Source organism: Molothrus aeneus, unplaced genomic scaffold (assembly GCF_037042795.1).
Source record: "Molothrus aeneus isolate 106 unplaced genomic scaffold, BPBGC_Maene_1.0 scaffold_53, whole genome shotgun sequence".
NCBI lineage: Eukaryota > Metazoa > Chordata > Aves > Passeriformes > Icteridae > Molothrus > Molothrus aeneus.
Genome location: NW_027099206.1, coordinates 565,013 through 582,793, shown reverse-complemented (window position 1 = coordinate 582,793; position 17,781 = coordinate 565,013). Strand labels below are relative to the sequence as shown.

The 17,781-nt window shown below is 45.6% G+C and overlaps 1 protein-coding gene across 1 annotated transcript in view; it reads right to left on the bottom strand.

Annotated features, from left to right (window-relative positions):
- LOC136571037 (polypeptide N-acetylgalactosaminyltransferase 18-like) overlaps positions 1-14,893 on the bottom strand; it is a 44,959-nt gene extending 30,066 nt beyond the window's left edge. The window contains exons 1-6 of the mRNA XM_066571439.1: positions 14,882-14,893; positions 14,506-14,573; positions 13,964-14,118; positions 9,267-9,450; positions 8,199-8,396; positions 5,345-5,459 (exon numbers count right to left, since the gene is read on the bottom strand). Of these exons, the coding sequence (XP_066427536.1) occupies positions 5,345-5,459; positions 8,199-8,396; positions 9,267-9,450; positions 13,964-14,118; positions 14,506-14,573; positions 14,882-14,893 (732 nt within the window). The remainder of the gene's footprint in view (positions 1-5,344; positions 5,460-8,198; positions 8,397-9,266; positions 9,451-13,963; positions 14,119-14,505; positions 14,574-14,881) is intronic.
- Between the last annotated feature and the right edge of the window lie 2,888 nt (positions 14,894-17,781).

The window sequence follows — 17,781 nt, the reverse complement described above, 5'->3', positions numbered from 1 at the left end:
GTTAGAGTTCTAGGACTTGCCTTGAGTTGCTGTTGTTCTATGTTACCATTTTACCCTGTATTTGTATCTCTCTCTGTCATACTCTGTATTTGTGCCCCTTTCCATCTCACCTTAGATTTGTATCCATTCCTGTCAGGAACCACTTCCCCTGCTCCCAGGAGGCCTTGCATCTGGACTGAATTTAAATGAGAGGCCATGGGAACTATATGAACCCTCTCAAAACAACCAACATGAACTCTGACTTTAACCCACCAGAACCACACTAAATCACCCACCCTTGACCAGAGCCGGATTCCGTCCTGCCACCATAATTTTAATAGTGCTCAGCTTGGATGATACCCCTGGACTACAAGCCAACATCATCTTCCTAAGGACTCTCTTGAGGGTGGAAGCCCCAGCTCTGCCAAGAGACAAAGCTGCACGCACCCTCCTGCTGCACTCCTCCTCCTCCTCAGCATCGTGCTGTGGGAGCAGCGGCGCTGTGCGCGACCCCTCGGGTAATAAAGGCCTTTTTAAAGGAGTCTCCTGGCCATATTTATCACATTGGCACGCCAGCCTGTCAATCTGCCTAACAAAACAGTTTGTGAGGCAGCAGGGCAAATCACTAACTGATTAGCATTAAAATTAACCCTGTATTTGAAAGACAATAAAAGTTTACTGAAGCAGAGGTGTTCAGAGGCAGCAGTGTGGGGCAGACCACTGTGCTGGCAGGGCCAAAGCACTGGTGAGCTGCTGCAGGAACTAGAACAAGAGCATGGCAAGGAGAAGGAGAAAATGTAACCCAGTGTAGCCTATGTGCTGTGAAACTTCACTTGAGCTTGAACACTGTTGGTGCAGTTTAACATTATCCTCATCCTAAACCCAAAACACAGCACTGTACCAGCTTCTAGGAACGAAATTATCTCCACTCCAGCCATGGCCAGGACAGCTGTGCAAAGGCTTTCCTTAATTAAGTCAGACATCTATTTACATGCAATATAGTCCCAGTTTCGTGTCATTTATGGCCTGTGTTAGGAACACCGACAGGTAAAATTGCTGGAAACTTCCAGGTAAAGAGGAAAAAGGGTGAAATGTTTCCCCATAAATATGGAGATTTGGGGCCAAGTGTAAGTACCTTCACTTGCCTGTGATTAACAAAAAGAACACTATCCCAAGGGCAATATTGTAAGAAAGATCTCAGGTGAGAAACAATCAGGATACACACACACTGTGGACTGGAAATGGCTGGAACATGTAAGCAGCCATCAGTTTCTAGGTACCAAATGGGAGAGACTCACTTAACTAAGAAGCAGTGAAAAATCACGATCCCAGAAGCATGTTGTGGGGAGGAGGTTAAAGAAAAGACAAGATAGGTAAGACCCAAAAACACATTAATAAACCCCAAACAAACAACAAACCAAGACCTAGCCCAAAACTAACAAACAAATAATAACTTCTGGAATTCAAAAACAATAGATCAGAGAGAGCCATGACAGACTTCACATCTGCTTGCTTTGCCACAGAGGGACCCTCATGTATGGAAAATACCCCAAAGAACCCTAGGACTATATTTTGCTCAAGTAACTAATTTCTCCATCTCTATTCATTAACTGCATTCCTCCAGTTCTCCACCATCAGAAACAGCATGAGATTCACAAAAGGTCTGCAGACAAACCACCAGACTAGCAAGAAATGAAGCAATTAATTTCACTACAGAAATATACTACACAAAAGTAGTGCGCCACACTCAGTCTAACTATAAATGCAATTTTCCTCCTGGGTCAGCCGATGTAAAGTCCTGATATAGCATTTAGTTGGAACAAGACCCAATCCCTTAAAGAGCTTTTACCTTCTAATAAATTTTCCTCTTACCCACTTAAGAGGGCCATTATATCCTAGTGAACACAAATTCATCTGCAAGCACAAAGTCTTTGTGACACACAGAATTACTCTAAGTCAAAGCCTGGGCTTGCATTCCCATGACTCTGATGATGACTTAGTCTGGGACCTGAGGCAGATCACTGAGTATTTGTTAGGGCATCCCTAAAAGTGGCACAAATAACTTCTTGTAACAGATATTCCAGAGCTTTATCAAGCATGTAGGCTGCTTTAAAAGACAAAAGAATTGCTACAGGGTTGCTTTTGATAGAAAATCTTCTTCTGACTTCAGTAGGAATTGGAAGAGGCCTTTAAGAAGCCTACTGCAAACCAGACCTGAACCACGCAAAGCAGAATCTGGCTGAATGAATGCAACTGATTGCAGAGGATTTGTAGGGTCTTCCACGGCCACAGGAACTGCTTGTGCAGGCCCAAGCCAGAAGCTGAGCCCAAATGACACTGAGAAACACCAGCCTTACACTCACATTCTTTTAAGGCAGTTACCAACACAGTTCCTGCTTGGTCACATGGATGAAAATGTGATTCCAATCTGCCCTCTAAATGCAACCTGGTAATTTAAAAGCACACTTAAGTCCATTCAATTGGGAATGACTGAACAAAAAAGAAGCACCACTCATTCTAACTTGATTTTATAAATATGATGCTTCTTCACAGTAAATGAATCTTTCTAAACCCCAGTTAAAATGATTGAACTGCTCAAAGAGGATTCTATTAAGTCTTGCATCAACCAGCCGGCCTTTTTTGTCTTATGAGGCAAATAAACAGATTTACAAGAAAACATTTGGTTGAAGCGTAAAGAGTTTCTTCTAAGAATCAAATCCATTCGTGTTTTGAACTCATCTGCCAGCTTCTAGCTCAAGGCAAAAGATTTCTATTAATATTTATTTAATAATAGATGTTTAGTATTTTACAAATGCTGTTACAAATCCATAGACAAGGGTAAAAATCTTAGTAGTTAAAACAGTATTCCAAATCAGAGACCAACAGAGCTGAGTAGCAGCTCTGAAGCAAATTCAGAATCAAGAGAACAATCCTCCAAAGTCCTGCTCTCTGTGGCTTGTAATGGTTTGCCAGCAATGGATCCTTCAAATACAGTTTCCAAGAGTTGGTGATTTTCTTGCACTCCTATATCATAAATAACTAGATATTTGTGCAGATGATGAGGTGACAAACATAACTCCTGGGTGAGGATAGTGGGAAAAGTCTCCATTTGTCAGGGTCTAATTCCTCACAGAAGTTTTACATCCTCTGGAACAAAATCAGTGATATATGGACATGGGACCATGTTCTACCCACTGTGTTTAAGATAAACAGGTAGCTCAAATGATTCTAACATGTGCTATTTCTGCAGTCAAAAATAAACTCTCCAGTTCCTCTAGATGTTTGCTCTTACAAGCTTTTGCATAAAATTTCCCTAGCAGGCCATTTTGGACAGTGTCTGCTTGTCCATTATCCTGAATGATAATGCTTTTCACACAGCAGAATAGTAAAAAAATCTAGATACTTCTTTAAAAAAAGGAAAATGACAATGAAAGAGGAGGTGCAGTGAGCCTACATAGTCACAGATTGGAGAGCAGCATTTTAAAAGGCAAACATTATTCATTGCACTAATACTGTAATTACAATGTCGTTTTTGTAGAACAATGACTATTTTGATTAAGGCGTTCATCAGCAGCCCCACAGCTGAAAGCACCACAAGTACTGTAGAGATGTTCCAGCGCCCAACCACCCCTGTGAGTGAAAAACCTTTTCCTGATATCCAACCTAAACCTTCTGTGACACAACTGGAGGCCGTTCCCTTGGGTCCTGCCCCTGGCCACCCGAGTGAAGAGATCAGTGCCTGCACCTCTACCTCCCTTGGTGAGGATATTGAAGACCACACTGAGGTCTCCCCTCACTGAGTCTCACCCTTGTATGATCTCAGACACACTGAGGATTGTGAGAAGAGCATTAATAAACTGTTAAACAATCTGTAATTTATTACAGCTCGGTAATTTGTTTTCATACAGGCAGATCCAAGCCAGCATAAATTCAGATAAGGAAGCATGTATTATGTTACCTTGCACACTACAATCTGTTACAGATGAGAGTATTTTATGTAGGTCAGGCACTGCTTCCCTGGAGACAGAGAAAAAGCCATAAGGAAATCAGAGCAGTGTCAGGCCTTATTTCAGTGATCCAGCATACTCCAAAATTTCAATTATGCAGAGATTGTGTCTCTCTGGCCTTGTCTACCAACATACCAACATCAACTCCTCCAAGGCTAAGTGCTGCAGCCCAGACAGGATACATCTCATGATGCAAACCAAGAGACAACTCCTTGCACTCATGAGGAAACAATAATGTTTTGTCAGTTGGAAAAAGAACAGAAAAATCAAAGTGATGGTAATTTTCAACTCATTGCAACACTGAGCTGCAAAATAAGTTTTTGGGAGCAGAAGGCAGCTCTCTGGCCCTTACAGTGAGAAGAACAATGTTATTAAAAGAAGCAGTCTTGCATTTCTCTCTCCCTTTCCTTAAAAAAGTGAAACAGGGAGAGAGAAAGCTGAAAGAGGGTCTGTGCTTCACTCTGGCTGAAAAACCTCTTTATCTCTAACAGGCAGAAGAAAAAGAATTTCAAGTAACCCAAAATAAAAAATGAGTATTTTTTGTTATATCTTGCTGTCTCAGGAAATAATTATATATTCTTACAGTAAGTTCCCCTTTTTTTGCTATTGTACAACGGTATGCTTATATTCTGGCAGCTAAAAGGCTCAAAACACAATGTTACCTCTCCCTTACATTTCCTAGCAGGGCTCAGAATTTAGTTTTATAACACACCACCCCATTTTTCACTACCATTATCTACCTAGGAATTCCACTCTTATCAAAAACCTGAGAGATTCTCAAAGAGAACACAAAGGTGTTTAACTGTGAAGAGATACAGAAAGAAGTACACAAATCACACACAATACTGCATTATAGTAAACAGGTGAAGAGTGTACAATGGAAAAAGAAAACATATGCACTCACAATATATTCACATTATGAATACCTTAATTCCCTTATGTCTGGAAGGCAGCATAAATGCCCCTATATTCTACTTTGCTCCACAGTGATTTTCCTAATTCAAATAAACCAAATAAACTAGAAAGGTTTTTCTCATCACACCTGCGAGAAACTTTTCTTACTGAGTCTGGGACCACAGGTAAGCAGGGAAATTTAGCTATCAACTCTGCAAAACTCTGTTGAAAGAACAATCCTAAATTCTACACATCTACTCTTGTCCCAGATTAAGTTCTGTAAAGAGAGCTATTGCTCTTTTTTCCCTCCTCTCTCCTCAAATAAATGTACATGTCTGCAGAGCTGTGGATCTCCTTTTCACGCCATCATCCATGGTTTGGACTGCTTTCCCCCTCTGCAATAAGAAGTAAGCTATATTTTAAATGTAAGCCACCAGTATGGGCTAATTGTTTTCCTTACTTACCCTGATTCCAAGCTCCACATTCTCTCCTCCATATACTTCCATGCCTTCATCCAGCAATCCAATCTCTTGGAAGTATTCTCTGTCTACTATGAAGCATCCAATCAGTGCAGGACTTCTGGAAGAATAAATCATCAGCAACCAAAATTAGCAGATAAATTATGAAGAATTTTATTTTTCAGGCACAGATTGTATTTATCATTGCTAGGTAAAATGATGCAGCAAAACAGATTCTTAAGAAAGTATTTCTCAAAGAGCTTTATTGAGCCTTGCCTTCTGACATTCCTAATTCTAAAGTGAAATGAGCACCATTGAAAGAAATTAGAGACAAATTATCGGACATAAATATTCACCAGAGCAGTAAGGATTTCAGCGCTAGTAGTGTGAGATCCAGGTGCCCCAGTTTTGTTTCTGGGGCACCAGCCAGTGTAGTCTCTGTCCTTGCTAAGTCCTCAAGGCTCTTGTCTGTGACAATTGCAAATGATGTGCAGTTCTGTGTGTTTAGCCAGAAGCCAGGTTCAGCTAGAGCTAAAAACTTGTGTCTGTAAGCTTACCTAAAGAAAGAGATTATTTCTTGAATAGGACCATCCAGATAAATTTTTTTAATACAGAATCAAGCAAAGCCTGCCTTTACCAGCATAACATTAGTCCATTATCCTGAGCCAAACCTAAACAAATCACATCGCTTTACTGGATCAGTAAACTCTACTTATGTCATGGTGGGAACCAACCAGTTTTTACTACACAGAGCAAATTTTAGTCAGGTAAGAGTTCAGCCACAGAGGGTACAATTTCACCTTATGAGTAGAGAAGGATACAGAGTCATTTAGCCTTTTCATTTTTCTCCTACCTTATAATCCACAATTGCAAGAAATAAATATGTGTTTTCAGATTATTATGCTGGCACTCTGGTAATGACAAGATATTAATTAGCAGTACAGGAGAAATCACCCTGCTTTTATGGAGAACACTCAAGCTACAGCTAGTGGACACATCTGCTTTCAAACAGATCATAGGCTGTCAATCACAAATTGTACAGTTCTACAGAAATCTATATATTAATGCCTCCAAGTGCTATAGTACCCGTTTTATAACAATGAAAGACCATCTTTGATGTATTTATTCATGAAGAAAACATCAATACAAAACTTATGCTTCTTTTATGATAAGGTCCTTTTGCCTTTGTTGTTGTTTTTAAGTGTTTCTCAGTGCATCTGCTTCCCTTTGCTATAATTCTAAAAGAATAATGGAGGCACGATAGAAACCATCGATCAAGACACATGGCTTTGTTTGTTGGCGTGTTTGTTTCAATTATCCAACACACACATGCAGCATATTGCACTGAATTAAAAAATGTGCCAGGGAAAGAGCTAGGGAACAAACCTGAAATTCATAAAGTACACGCACTGCCCAGTCCTCATATGGAACAGAGTTTGGGGGTAAAATGGAAAAGTGTATTCGCTCATTACTTTGTGTTTCACTACTTTTAATTTTAAAAATCATAATGGTTACTCCCTATAATTAATCCCAGGATCATAGAATGGCTTGGGCTGGAAAGGACTTTAAAGATCATCTCATTCCAAACCCCAGCCATGAGCAGGTACATCTTCAAACAGATGAGGTTGCTCAGAGCCCCATTCAGCCTGGCTTTGAACACCTCCATGAACGGACATCCATAACCTCCCTGGCAACCTGTTCCAGTGCCTCACCACACTCACAGAGAGAATTTCATCTCAATATCTAACATAACCCTGCCTTCTGTCACTTTAGAGCTGTTCCCTCTTGCCCTATCACTACCTACTTTTGTCCCTTACCAGTTTTCTTGGAATCACCATTTAAGTACTGGAAGGTGCTGTAAATCTCCCTGGAGCCTTTTCTTCTCCAGGCTGGACAACCCAAACTCTCTCAACCTGTCTTCACAGGAACATTTTTATCGTGTCAACAGAGTTCATTAACAGCAATAACTATTTCTAATGCTGTGGAAATTAACCCCTTTTTACGTTTGTCTTTGGCAAACCTGTTAATTTTTATCTCCTGCTTTCCAATTCTAGGTTCTGTTCATAGGTCAGTGCAGTTCAGAGTGTGTTAAACTGACAGAACCTGAGAAAAGTGCCTGCCTGCAAAGATAGCTGCTGGATGAAAAACAGCTGCCAGTGCTGTTTGAGGTTCTGCTTTCAGGAGGTAAGAACAGCATTCACACTTTCTTTCTGCAGGGAGCTGGAGCACAGGTACCAGTGCCCTCCTTGGAATGAATGTGTGTCTACAAGCAAGGCCTGTACTCTCAGCAGAGCTGCTCAGTGGGTTCAGAGGGTACTACTCCCCTCCCTGAGACAAAGGTATTGTTCTGTACCAGTCTGACAACACTCTGGACATGGGAACAAAGTACAGACCCAGACTGTCCCAAAGCAAGGACCCAATACAGCCTTTGCTCACAGTGTCAGTGACCAGACATTAACTCCTGGCACACAGCACAGCTGTGCACCTATGTGACAACACTATAGAGAATACAGCTGTCAGGCCAGCTCTGCTTATGCAATGTAACTGCAAAGAAAATTCCATTTCTGGCCTGTAAGCACTAAATTAGCAGGCAAGACATTTGGAGAATGGAGTGCTGCTGAGCAGCCCTGCCTACCATTCCACTTGGGCAGGAAACCTGTTTAAAAAGATCTACTGAAAACAAAAGTTTCCTTTAAAAACATCTACTGAAAACAGGAGTTTTCTTGATGACTGTGTAGGCATCAAGGACATTTAAGTATTTGAAGTTTACAGTCAGTAAAACCTATCACACAGCTGAGCCCACTTGCCCCCTGTCACACCCAGGAGAGCTTTTAGACACTGTAATTTAGTTATTTATTACCTTATTGGAGCAGTTGTGTTCTCCAGTTTCCACCAGGACTTAGGAGGGTTCAGATACCTGCACCACAGCTCCCAGTCAAAGCCTTGTGCTGAGAGGGGATACTCCTCTATTTCAAAATTATCGTACTTAATGCTATCGAATGATGGAGAAATTACTCTTTTTCTGTTTTCTTTTATCCTGGTGAGCACTGGTTCAGCCCTAAAAAAAAAAGAAATACACTGTTAAGATTATACCAATGCAAGCATAGCACTGATGGAAATCATGGAGTAGTTTGGTTCGGAAGGAGCCCTTAAAGAGTATTTAGTCCACCACCAAATAAACAATATAGCAGCTAATGCTGTATTTTTCAGAAGGAGCAAAGTCTAAAGCTGTTACCCATTCAGAGCCCTTTCTGCCCCAAAATAATACACGGCAACATATTCTCTAGGACGCTCTGTTGTTAACCTTGATTTGAGCTGGTGGATGGAAGAAATGAGTATCTGCATATCATAGAGCATTTATATCCTTGCTACCAAGTAATGATAACTTCAGGCTCTCAACACTACCAAGGACATCAGGAGCAGAGTTAATAATAGATCTATCCTAGAGACAGAAGCTCTTGCCTTTTTACCTCACTTTTACTTAAGGAGCAAGGGAGATATTAAATCCAGACTGAACATGTTAAAATACATTATTTTAGTTATGTTTACTTTTGCAGAGTGGCCAAAATAACCAAAATAGCGCTTCTTTGTTTACATTGCAGAATGTAAAAGAAACATAATATTTTTTAATGAAGATACATTCACCCTCATGGGCAAAGGGCTACATTACTGGAGCAGATTTTTAATGTGCAGTTTTCTAATGTGATTTAACTACCTTGTAATTAGATCAGCAGATTACTCAAACCATAAAAATGTATCTAGATCATATTACACAGCACAAACACATTTTTCCTGCTTGTGTCCATGATTATGTCTGAATTTTCATTAAAAAGTTCAAAATTCTAACTCACCCTCTAAATGCACGTCAGTAATTTACCACCAGTGCTTGGAAAAGGTCCCTGGGTGAGAGAATGGAAGGGGCACATACCAACCCACGTTGAATTCCACATGGGCATCGAAGAGAGTGACGACTGGTGCTGTGGCTGCTCTCCAGCCGCTGACTCGGGAGCGGATCAGCCCCTCCTGCCTGCTGTGCCGGACAACCTCGATGAAACCTGGCTTGTGGGCATTCACCTCATCAACATACTGCTGCAGCTTCTCCTTGAGCTCCTCTGTAGAAGGGCAAGAATCGGGCGTCAGCAAGAGATGTCAGCTTGACAAGGTGTAAAAATCCGCGCTTTCTGTTGTAGATGAGCAATCCCCATCCGGGGAATGATGTGCTCTGACTCCATGATTCCAGAAGGCTGAACAAATGCTTTATTAAGCTTTATTAAGCTGTATTATATTACACTAATACCATATTAAAACTACACTAAAGAGATACCAAATACTACTAAAGAAAAACACATGACTCTCTGGAGACAGTCACAACACAGCTTTGCCCCAATTGGCCAATCAATCCAAACAACCCTCGCTGGTGTCCAGCTCACAAATCACTTCTGGTAAACCATCTCCATGACACATTCCACATGTTCCAAACAGGAGCAGCAAGTAGAGATAAGAATTGTTTTCTCTTCTTCTCTGAGGTTTCTCACTGCCTTCCCCAGGAAAAATCCTGGGAGAGAGAATTAAATCTCTCTTTGTTCAGAGAATGCCAATACCACACTTTCAGTAAAACGGGAGTAGCCTTCACACGGCTACTCAGAACTCTCAAATAGTCAGTTTAAAAGGAGGCAAACAAAAAGGAGAAGGACCATGAAGTATTTAGCAATAAAAAAATTTCAGACATAACTATTTAGCCTACATGACTGCCATCAGAATCCTGGCACTGTTTACCAGTAACAAGCCACAAAATGAAGTTTCATAGCTACATAAGAGTATATTATTTTACTGTAACAAAAAACAAGGCACCTGTCTTATATTTCCAGGAAAAAAAATAAAAAGCCTAAGTATTTTCCATGAATATTCTCTACCAATATTGCGAGAAAAAAAGAGAACTAAGAGTAAAAAGGCATTATTTTTCTCTTTCCATTTTTCTTTCTAAACTTTGACAACTGGTTTCTGTCTTGACTAAAAAGTTCAACAACTTTCGCTCTTAGAACAAAGACAAGTAAGAGCTCTAGAGAAGAATCATTCCTAATTAAAGTATAATAACTCTTAGATCAACAGCTATTATCTCTCTGGTTTGAAGACCACTGCATGAGAAAATACAATATGTGGAGTATAAATATTGTGTTCACAATTATTATTAACTGAAAGCACTGTTCACTTCATTCTTTATTAGCATTCCTATGTTCTATTTACATTATGGTATCGCTCAGAATTCCCTTTGGGACAATAAATTCCCTTTATTCTGGATCTCTCCACAAATCCAGGAATGTCTTTGCTCTGATGCAGAATAATGCTCCTGTGGCTATTATGCTGTACTGGGCATTATCAAATCTGCATTAAAGCTCAATGCTGACTGTGAAAACCCTAGCAAGCCATTTAACTTCTCCTGAGGAACGGGTTCCCCAGGGAAGCAGTCACAGCACCAAACCTGCCCGAGTGCAGGAAGCATTTGGACAACCTGAGATACATTCTCAAGTGAATTTGGGGGTGTCCTGCCATTGAGCCCCAGGCAGTTTGAGAATCTGAGAAATCAGCCTTTCACTCTGGGAGCTGCTCACCTCCAACAGATCTGGACAAGCAGCATGCTGGAATGGGTAATGGCACCGAAAATTAAAAGCAAGCACACTTTGTGAGCCATATTAAATATTCATCCTTGGAAAGGAGGGGGGTGCGTGCTCTCTTGAGCTGACAGAACAACAGAGCTCATCAATTACAAGTTCATCCTAAAGTTCATCCCTGTTTGTGCAGACTCTTGGACATCCACCAGGTGTGATGCAGCTGTTTCTCAGGCCTTGCAGGACTCTGCATGCCATGTACCTTTGAATCAATGAACTCTGCATGAACCGAGAATATCACAGAAAAATCCTGATTCTTGCAGGTTTTCAGACAAACAAGAATTAAAAAGAAACAGTCTGCTGATCATGTCCCTCACAACATTTAAACTGCAGCAATATTTTAGGAATTGACTGGATATACTCCCAAAATTTTCAACATTACATTGCCAATATCTATTCAATTTGTTTGTCTGCGACTGCATCACCTGGAATAAACAATATGAGCCACTTACATAGCATAGAGCACTCTTCTGTTTCGGATTTGACTTGCTGCTTATTGATCAATACACTTGTTCTCCTTTATGAAGTCAAAAAACCCACATTAATTTCCTTCACGCTTGTGCCAAACTCCATGTTCTTACTGCTCACCCCCTAACACACAGAGATTTGTAGCAAGCACAGAACTATCAAACCAACCACTAGCTAACAGCACATTAAATTGAAAAGAAGACATTTATGTTACTGTAATTCCATGCACCTAAAAATAGCACAAACCCGTTCTCTATTCCCAAAATGCAGCAGGATGACTATCAAAAGATTAAAGCTTTGTTCTTGGTCTAAGTGGCTGCTCACAGCTCTGCAATACCAGAGGCTTTATTTGCCACAACAATGCAGCATCACCACGGAGGACAGAACTGCGAAAGGAAAGCAGGCTCTAATGGAGGACTCGGAAATCAGTAGCCTGGACAGAGTCATTGCTCTCTCAGTCACTGCATTTCAGTAAGTGGGCTACTCTTACTCCTGCCTTACGCATTTCCTAACGTGGACTGACTTTAGAAGCTTGAGTAAACATAAAATCTATTTCATAGCTGTTGTAGTGCATTTCTATACTTTGTAATACTTTGAAGTAGTTTTGTTTTGTATCCCCATATTTTTCCCAAATGGTTTATCCCAGACTGTACCCCCCTCCTTCTACCTGTGTTATCCCTTTCCCGGGATGAGATCATCCCCAAATGCCCACCCTGCCTCTCTGTCAATCACTCAGCCTCCCATCCCCTCCATGCAGAAGTTTCGGTCCAAGTCGTCGAGTGATGAGCCAGAGGCCAGGGGTCAGCCCCCCAAGCCTTGCCCCATACGCTGTCCTGTATGTCTGGATCCCCCAGCATCCATCCCTTAGGGTCACTTAATGGTTGGTAAGAAGTTATCTACTTTCGGTTTCCACCTCCCTTTAAAGGTGACCTTGGCACATCTCCCTGGGGCTCTCGGCAGGAGGCCCCTGAGGTGCAGGAGCTCCTTTGGGATCCTAATAAAGCCTTGGATTAACCCCTGTTAAGAGTCAGCCCTTTCTCTTCTACTGCTGTCTCTGGTGTCTCTTGTGCTGCACAGGGGCCCAGCCCAGGTGCCCTCAGTACCCTCGGGGCACAGAGAGTGTCTCCCCCCAGCCCAGGTGCCCTCAGCACCCTCGGGGCACAGAGAGTGTCTCCCTGCCAGCCCAGGTGCCCTCAATGCCCTCGGGGCACACACAGAGAGTGTCTCCCCCCAGCCCAGGTGCCCTCAGCACCCTCGGGGCACAGAGAGTGTCTCCTCCCAGCCCAGGTGCCCTCAGCACCCTCGGGGCACAGAGGGTGTCTCCCCGCTCTCGGCCGTGTCGGGGCTGCCCCCCCGGTGTCTGCTGACTTGGGACCGGCCGAGGGCTACTGAGAGGCTCGCAGAGAAACAGAGACAACTTAGGAGCTCCAGACATCTTGTGTCCATCTACAAATCCCATCTAGAGTCCAACTACACCCCACATTACAAACTCCCAGGGACTTCTCCTACTGCACCAGGCTATGCGGCAGGGCAGAGCAGCTCCTACACAAATGTGTGTGCTGACACCCGTGACACGGGACAGGACGTGACAGACGGGGGGACACAACAGGAACAGAAAGCTCCTGGCAAGGAAAGTGGCTGCAAGGACTGAGAGAATGCAAAAGGAGATGACCGAGGTGAGACAGATGGCAAACTGATGAGGCTCAGAGAACCCTGGAGGAAGATGCTGGCTGAAGGATTTATTCCAAGAACTGCAAAGATGGATACCCAGGAATCCTACGGTCAGAATCCTCTCCCTAACCTCGCATTCTTACAAAGCCTAATCCGTTGAAATGGAGCATTGAGGAGCACGGCTGTCCGTGCAGCTCAGAACAAGACCAGAAAAGCCACCTGACTGGATGCTTCCAAAGAGAGATGCAATTCTGATGCCTGTCGGAGCTCCCGAGTCAAAAGTTCAATGGCCTGGGTACCAGGCTGAGGAACACTGAGATCACAGATTCTAAGAATGGCGCCAAGGTTTCCGACAGGCCCTTCACAGGGCTAAGATAAAAGACATGAGATACCCAAATATCACATAATACACAAAAGACAAGGGACACGATACACACCGGCACTGCTCTGCCCTGCGCACCTCAGCACTGTGATCAAAAGTGAGACTTTGCTTTTATTTCCCCCCCAGGCCTAAGGGGCCGCTTCGTGGACACCCCCGTCTCCAAAGCGGACTCAGAAACCCCTCCCGGTGGGTCCCTGCCCTGCGCCCTGGTTTCATCCCCTCTGTGGGTCGTAGCCCTCTACTTATCTCTCAGGCATCTGGGGATGCCGGTCTGTGTCAGGTGCAAGGGAAGGCTGCCTCGACAGCTGGGAAGGTCCTGCTGGCACTCTTGTTAAACAACTTCCTGTTGTTTCTTTGTCTGCTCCAATAAAGAAAACGAAATATCAATGCATAACCTCAGCAGAACATTGGCCAAAACCCAACAATTCTGCCACTCACTCTTTTCCCAAGAATGCCCGGCTCCTGGGGCCGCACGCTTCAGCCGCACTCGGAGGCTGACGCCATCGTCGTGGGGCACGCCTGGGCTAAGAGGAGACGAGGTGATGTGGCGCTGCTGAAACCTGAGCGGAGCCTCGCTCCTCCTCCCTACTTCCCTGACTCAACGCAACTCCTCGGCCATTGCTGAAGGCTGCCCTGGTGACACCTTTAAACAGAAAAGGCAGAGGCTTCATCGCCGAGTCCCGTGATACTTCCCCAGGGCTCGGGAGAGCGGCAAACCCGGCGCGTCGGCCGGTTGGTGACTGGGGCTTGGCGTACTCCGAGTGGATTGCCTAAAGCGCAGAAACAGGAAGGGATGCTTAGAGCTGCACCGGAAAGTGAGACTTGAGCAATAACAACTGCTTCTGTACGCTACTCAATGCTCACCTTGCCCACCTCACCTTGACTGCTGATGTCCAGCTTTACTTCCTAAAAAGAAAAAGAACAGAGCTGTAACAGAGTCACACTTTACACTCCCCTTGCAGAGACAAACGGTGACTGACCTGCTCGGGGAAACCTCTTCACTCAGGATGGGTGGATGGATTTTGCCCTGGATTTTATCCTTCTGCATCTGAAAGAAAGCGAGGACAAACGTCAAAGGGCTGCAAGATATCTTCACAGCTCCAAACATCTTCTGTCTATCTAGGAATATCATCTAGAGTCTGGCGACACCCCACAAACTGCCTGTCCCTGAGCCTTGTCCTATTGCAGCAGCCTCTGCGGCAGGGCAGAGCAGCTCCGGCACAAACATGTGCAGACACCCGTGACACAGAACGTGACAAACGGGGGGACGTTAAACACGACACATTATGCTTGTGGTGAGGGCCTCGAGGGGAAAAGGCAAAAGGGACCCCAAAGACACAGTAGGTAACATGGTACACCGGACAACATGACGCGGACTGGAACTGCTCTGCCCTGCCCGCCTGCACGCTGCCATCAAATGTGGAGTCTCTCCCTTGAGCTGTCCTAAGAGGCCCCTTGGAGAAGATTGCTTTTCCCTCTGTTAATTTTTCAATCTGTCCCAGGAACTCCCAACCCGCTGCTCTCCCATCTCCAGGCCGTGACCCAGACTTATCTTTTGGATGATCGGTGATGTGAATCCACGTTGCACCTGAAATGAGTCTGCCTCGGAGGGCCCCATGATCGCCTGTTAGCCTCTCGGTCAGCTACAATAAAGAAAACCAAAACCAACGTATGAGTTCAGAGTTATGTGGGCCAAATCCCAGCAAGTCAGCTACTTGCCCTCTCCTGAGTGTGCCTGGCTCCTTCAGGCTCCACCTTCATCCTGATTCCAAGGCTGTGGGCATTATTATTAGTGACACCTGGGTTAGAGAAAAGCAAAGTTAAATGGCATTCCTGTGAGTGCACTGGATGACCTTGTGTGAGGAAGACATGGGAATGCCTCTGCTATGCTTCTGAAAAGCCTTGTGTGGGGGGCCCTCAAATAAACACCCTTTCTCACCCTGCTGCCTGCAAGGAAATGTATGTACATACACACTCTTACAAATGTACCTACGGTTTTGGGGTTTTTTTCCTTCTGAAGCTCCAAGAATGATTTCCCATCTTGAGTCATTCAGAAGAAAGGGCCCCTGTGACTCAGGTCAGAAGGGCGCCTGCGTTTTTTGATCACGACAGCTTTTGGGTTTACCCTGTGAGCAGGAGCAGCCAGAGCTGAGGCTCAGCAGAGGCTGACCCCGGCCAGCCCCTTCCTCCCTTCCCTGTGTCACAATGACTTCCAGGCAGAAGGGTGCAAAGCAGGTTTGTGTCTTTTCTCTTCAGTGCCAATAGGTAAAAGATGTAGGCTTTAAAATAACTAATGACCCTCTCTTTGAACTCTCCCAAGGACAGTTTTAAAGAAAAGACAGAAGATTGCTGCTAAATCCATATGGGATAAGGACGAGAGCAGCAAGGAGGGCAGGTGCGTCCCCCACCCCCCGAGGGTGCACCCAGAGCCCCGGGCAGGGACGGAGTCACTGGCTGCTCTCTGGGGACGAGACCCTCCCTGCAGGTGACACTGGCTTGTCCTCTCCCTGTGGCACAGGGACCTCCAGGCTCTATGACCAGCCTCATTTTGTCAGCAACCAGGTGCTGTGCTAGAGCCAGAGGGGTCAAGGCTTTCCAGAACCATAGGATCCTTGCGGTTGGAAAAGCCTTCTAAGGACATCGAGCCCAGCTGCTGCCCCAGCACTGCCAAGCTGCCCCCCCAAATCAGGTCCCTAAACACCACATCTTGACATCCTTGACATGTCTCCAGGCACGGGGACTTCTCTGGGCAGCCTGCTCCTATGCCTGACCACCCTTTCAGTGAAGAAATTGTCCCTCCAATCCAATCTAAGCCTTCCCTGCTGCAAGTCGAGGCCATTTCCTTTTGCCGTGTCACTTCTTACCTGGGAGATCTTGGTACTTCAACCTTACCTGCTCCTTCCCTAGGCGGTCTCTGGCTTGGCTGGATGAGAGGAGAAACACTCCCACCACCAGGAATGGCAGCTCAGGAGGTCCCACACCAAGGCCAGGGGGAGCAGCCGTCCTCGCCAGAGCTCGCACGTCCCTTCTCAGAGATTGGCTCTGCTTTTCCTCCCGGGCAGATCTCTGCTGAGTGCTTCACAATTGCCTGTTTGGAGGAGGGGGGGAAAAGAGGTTAGCCAAGTTTTTTATCCAGACTTAGCTGGTGGCTTTGCCTCCTCCTGACTTCCTTCTGCTACAAAAACAGCTGCCTTTGGACTTCTAGGGGCAACTTGCACGTCATGCCTGAAAAGGAACTACAGCTGGCAGGCACCAGGCCAGCTCTGCTCCTCCTTCAAGTTGTTCCCAAATCTGCTGGAAGAACTGAAGGCTACTTTGGCCTTCCATTGCTCTGCTTGTCCCGAGAAAGAGCTTTGAGTGTTGTTACCCCTCCAGAAAGGAAGGGCCTTTCTGTCTCACACGCTCGGTGACACAAGGCTACGCCAAGCTGCAGCAGCCTCTGCTCCAGGTGGGAAGGGCTTCCTTCCTCCTCTGGCACCTGGCTGGCACAGGGCATGCTCTATGGAAGCACGTCCCTGCCCACGGCGGCAGCAGCCTTGGAATGAGGTGATCTTTAGAGCCCCTTGCAACCTGAATTATTCCACAATTCTGTGAACTGAAAAAAGCGGGGAAAGAAATCTGTAAAGGTCACTAAATGCATCAAAGCCCATCCCCATGGATCCAATCCTCAGCAGCCCATCCGGCCAAGGTCAGAGCTCTCTGCCCACCGAGGACACGGCAAGCAGCAGGGACCTTTCTCCCACTCTCCAGCACGGAGAAGTGGGAAGCCAGAGGGAAGTTTACAGACACCGGGAGGCGGCGGCACAGGGCGGGACGGGGCGGGCGGTCTTACCTTGCAAAGCTGGTGGCACAAAGGGCGGGCAGCGCCGCCGCCACGCCGGGATTTTCCGGCCCGCCGTCGCTTCCAGCACCTGGAGAGGGGCGTGCGCGGGCTCGGGGGGTGCAGCCCCGTTCCGACAGCGCTCGCCCGCCCCCGGCCCGCGGAGCGCTGCGACCGCGCCTCCGCCACCCGCCGAAAGCGGCCCCGCCGGGCCACCCCCCGCCCGGCCATTCTTCTCAGCCATCGTGTCCCTTTTGCACTCCTGAACGTCTTTCACCCCTCCCGGCCATTTACCGAGCCCGCCCCACCCGCCGCTCGCTCCTGCCCCTCGCCCTTGCCTCGCTCGGCAGCCGCGTCCTTGCCCCGTGCCAGCGGCGAGGGGCAGGGCGCTGGCTCGGGGGGCTGCAGTACCGCTCTCTGGCCACAGGGCGGCAGA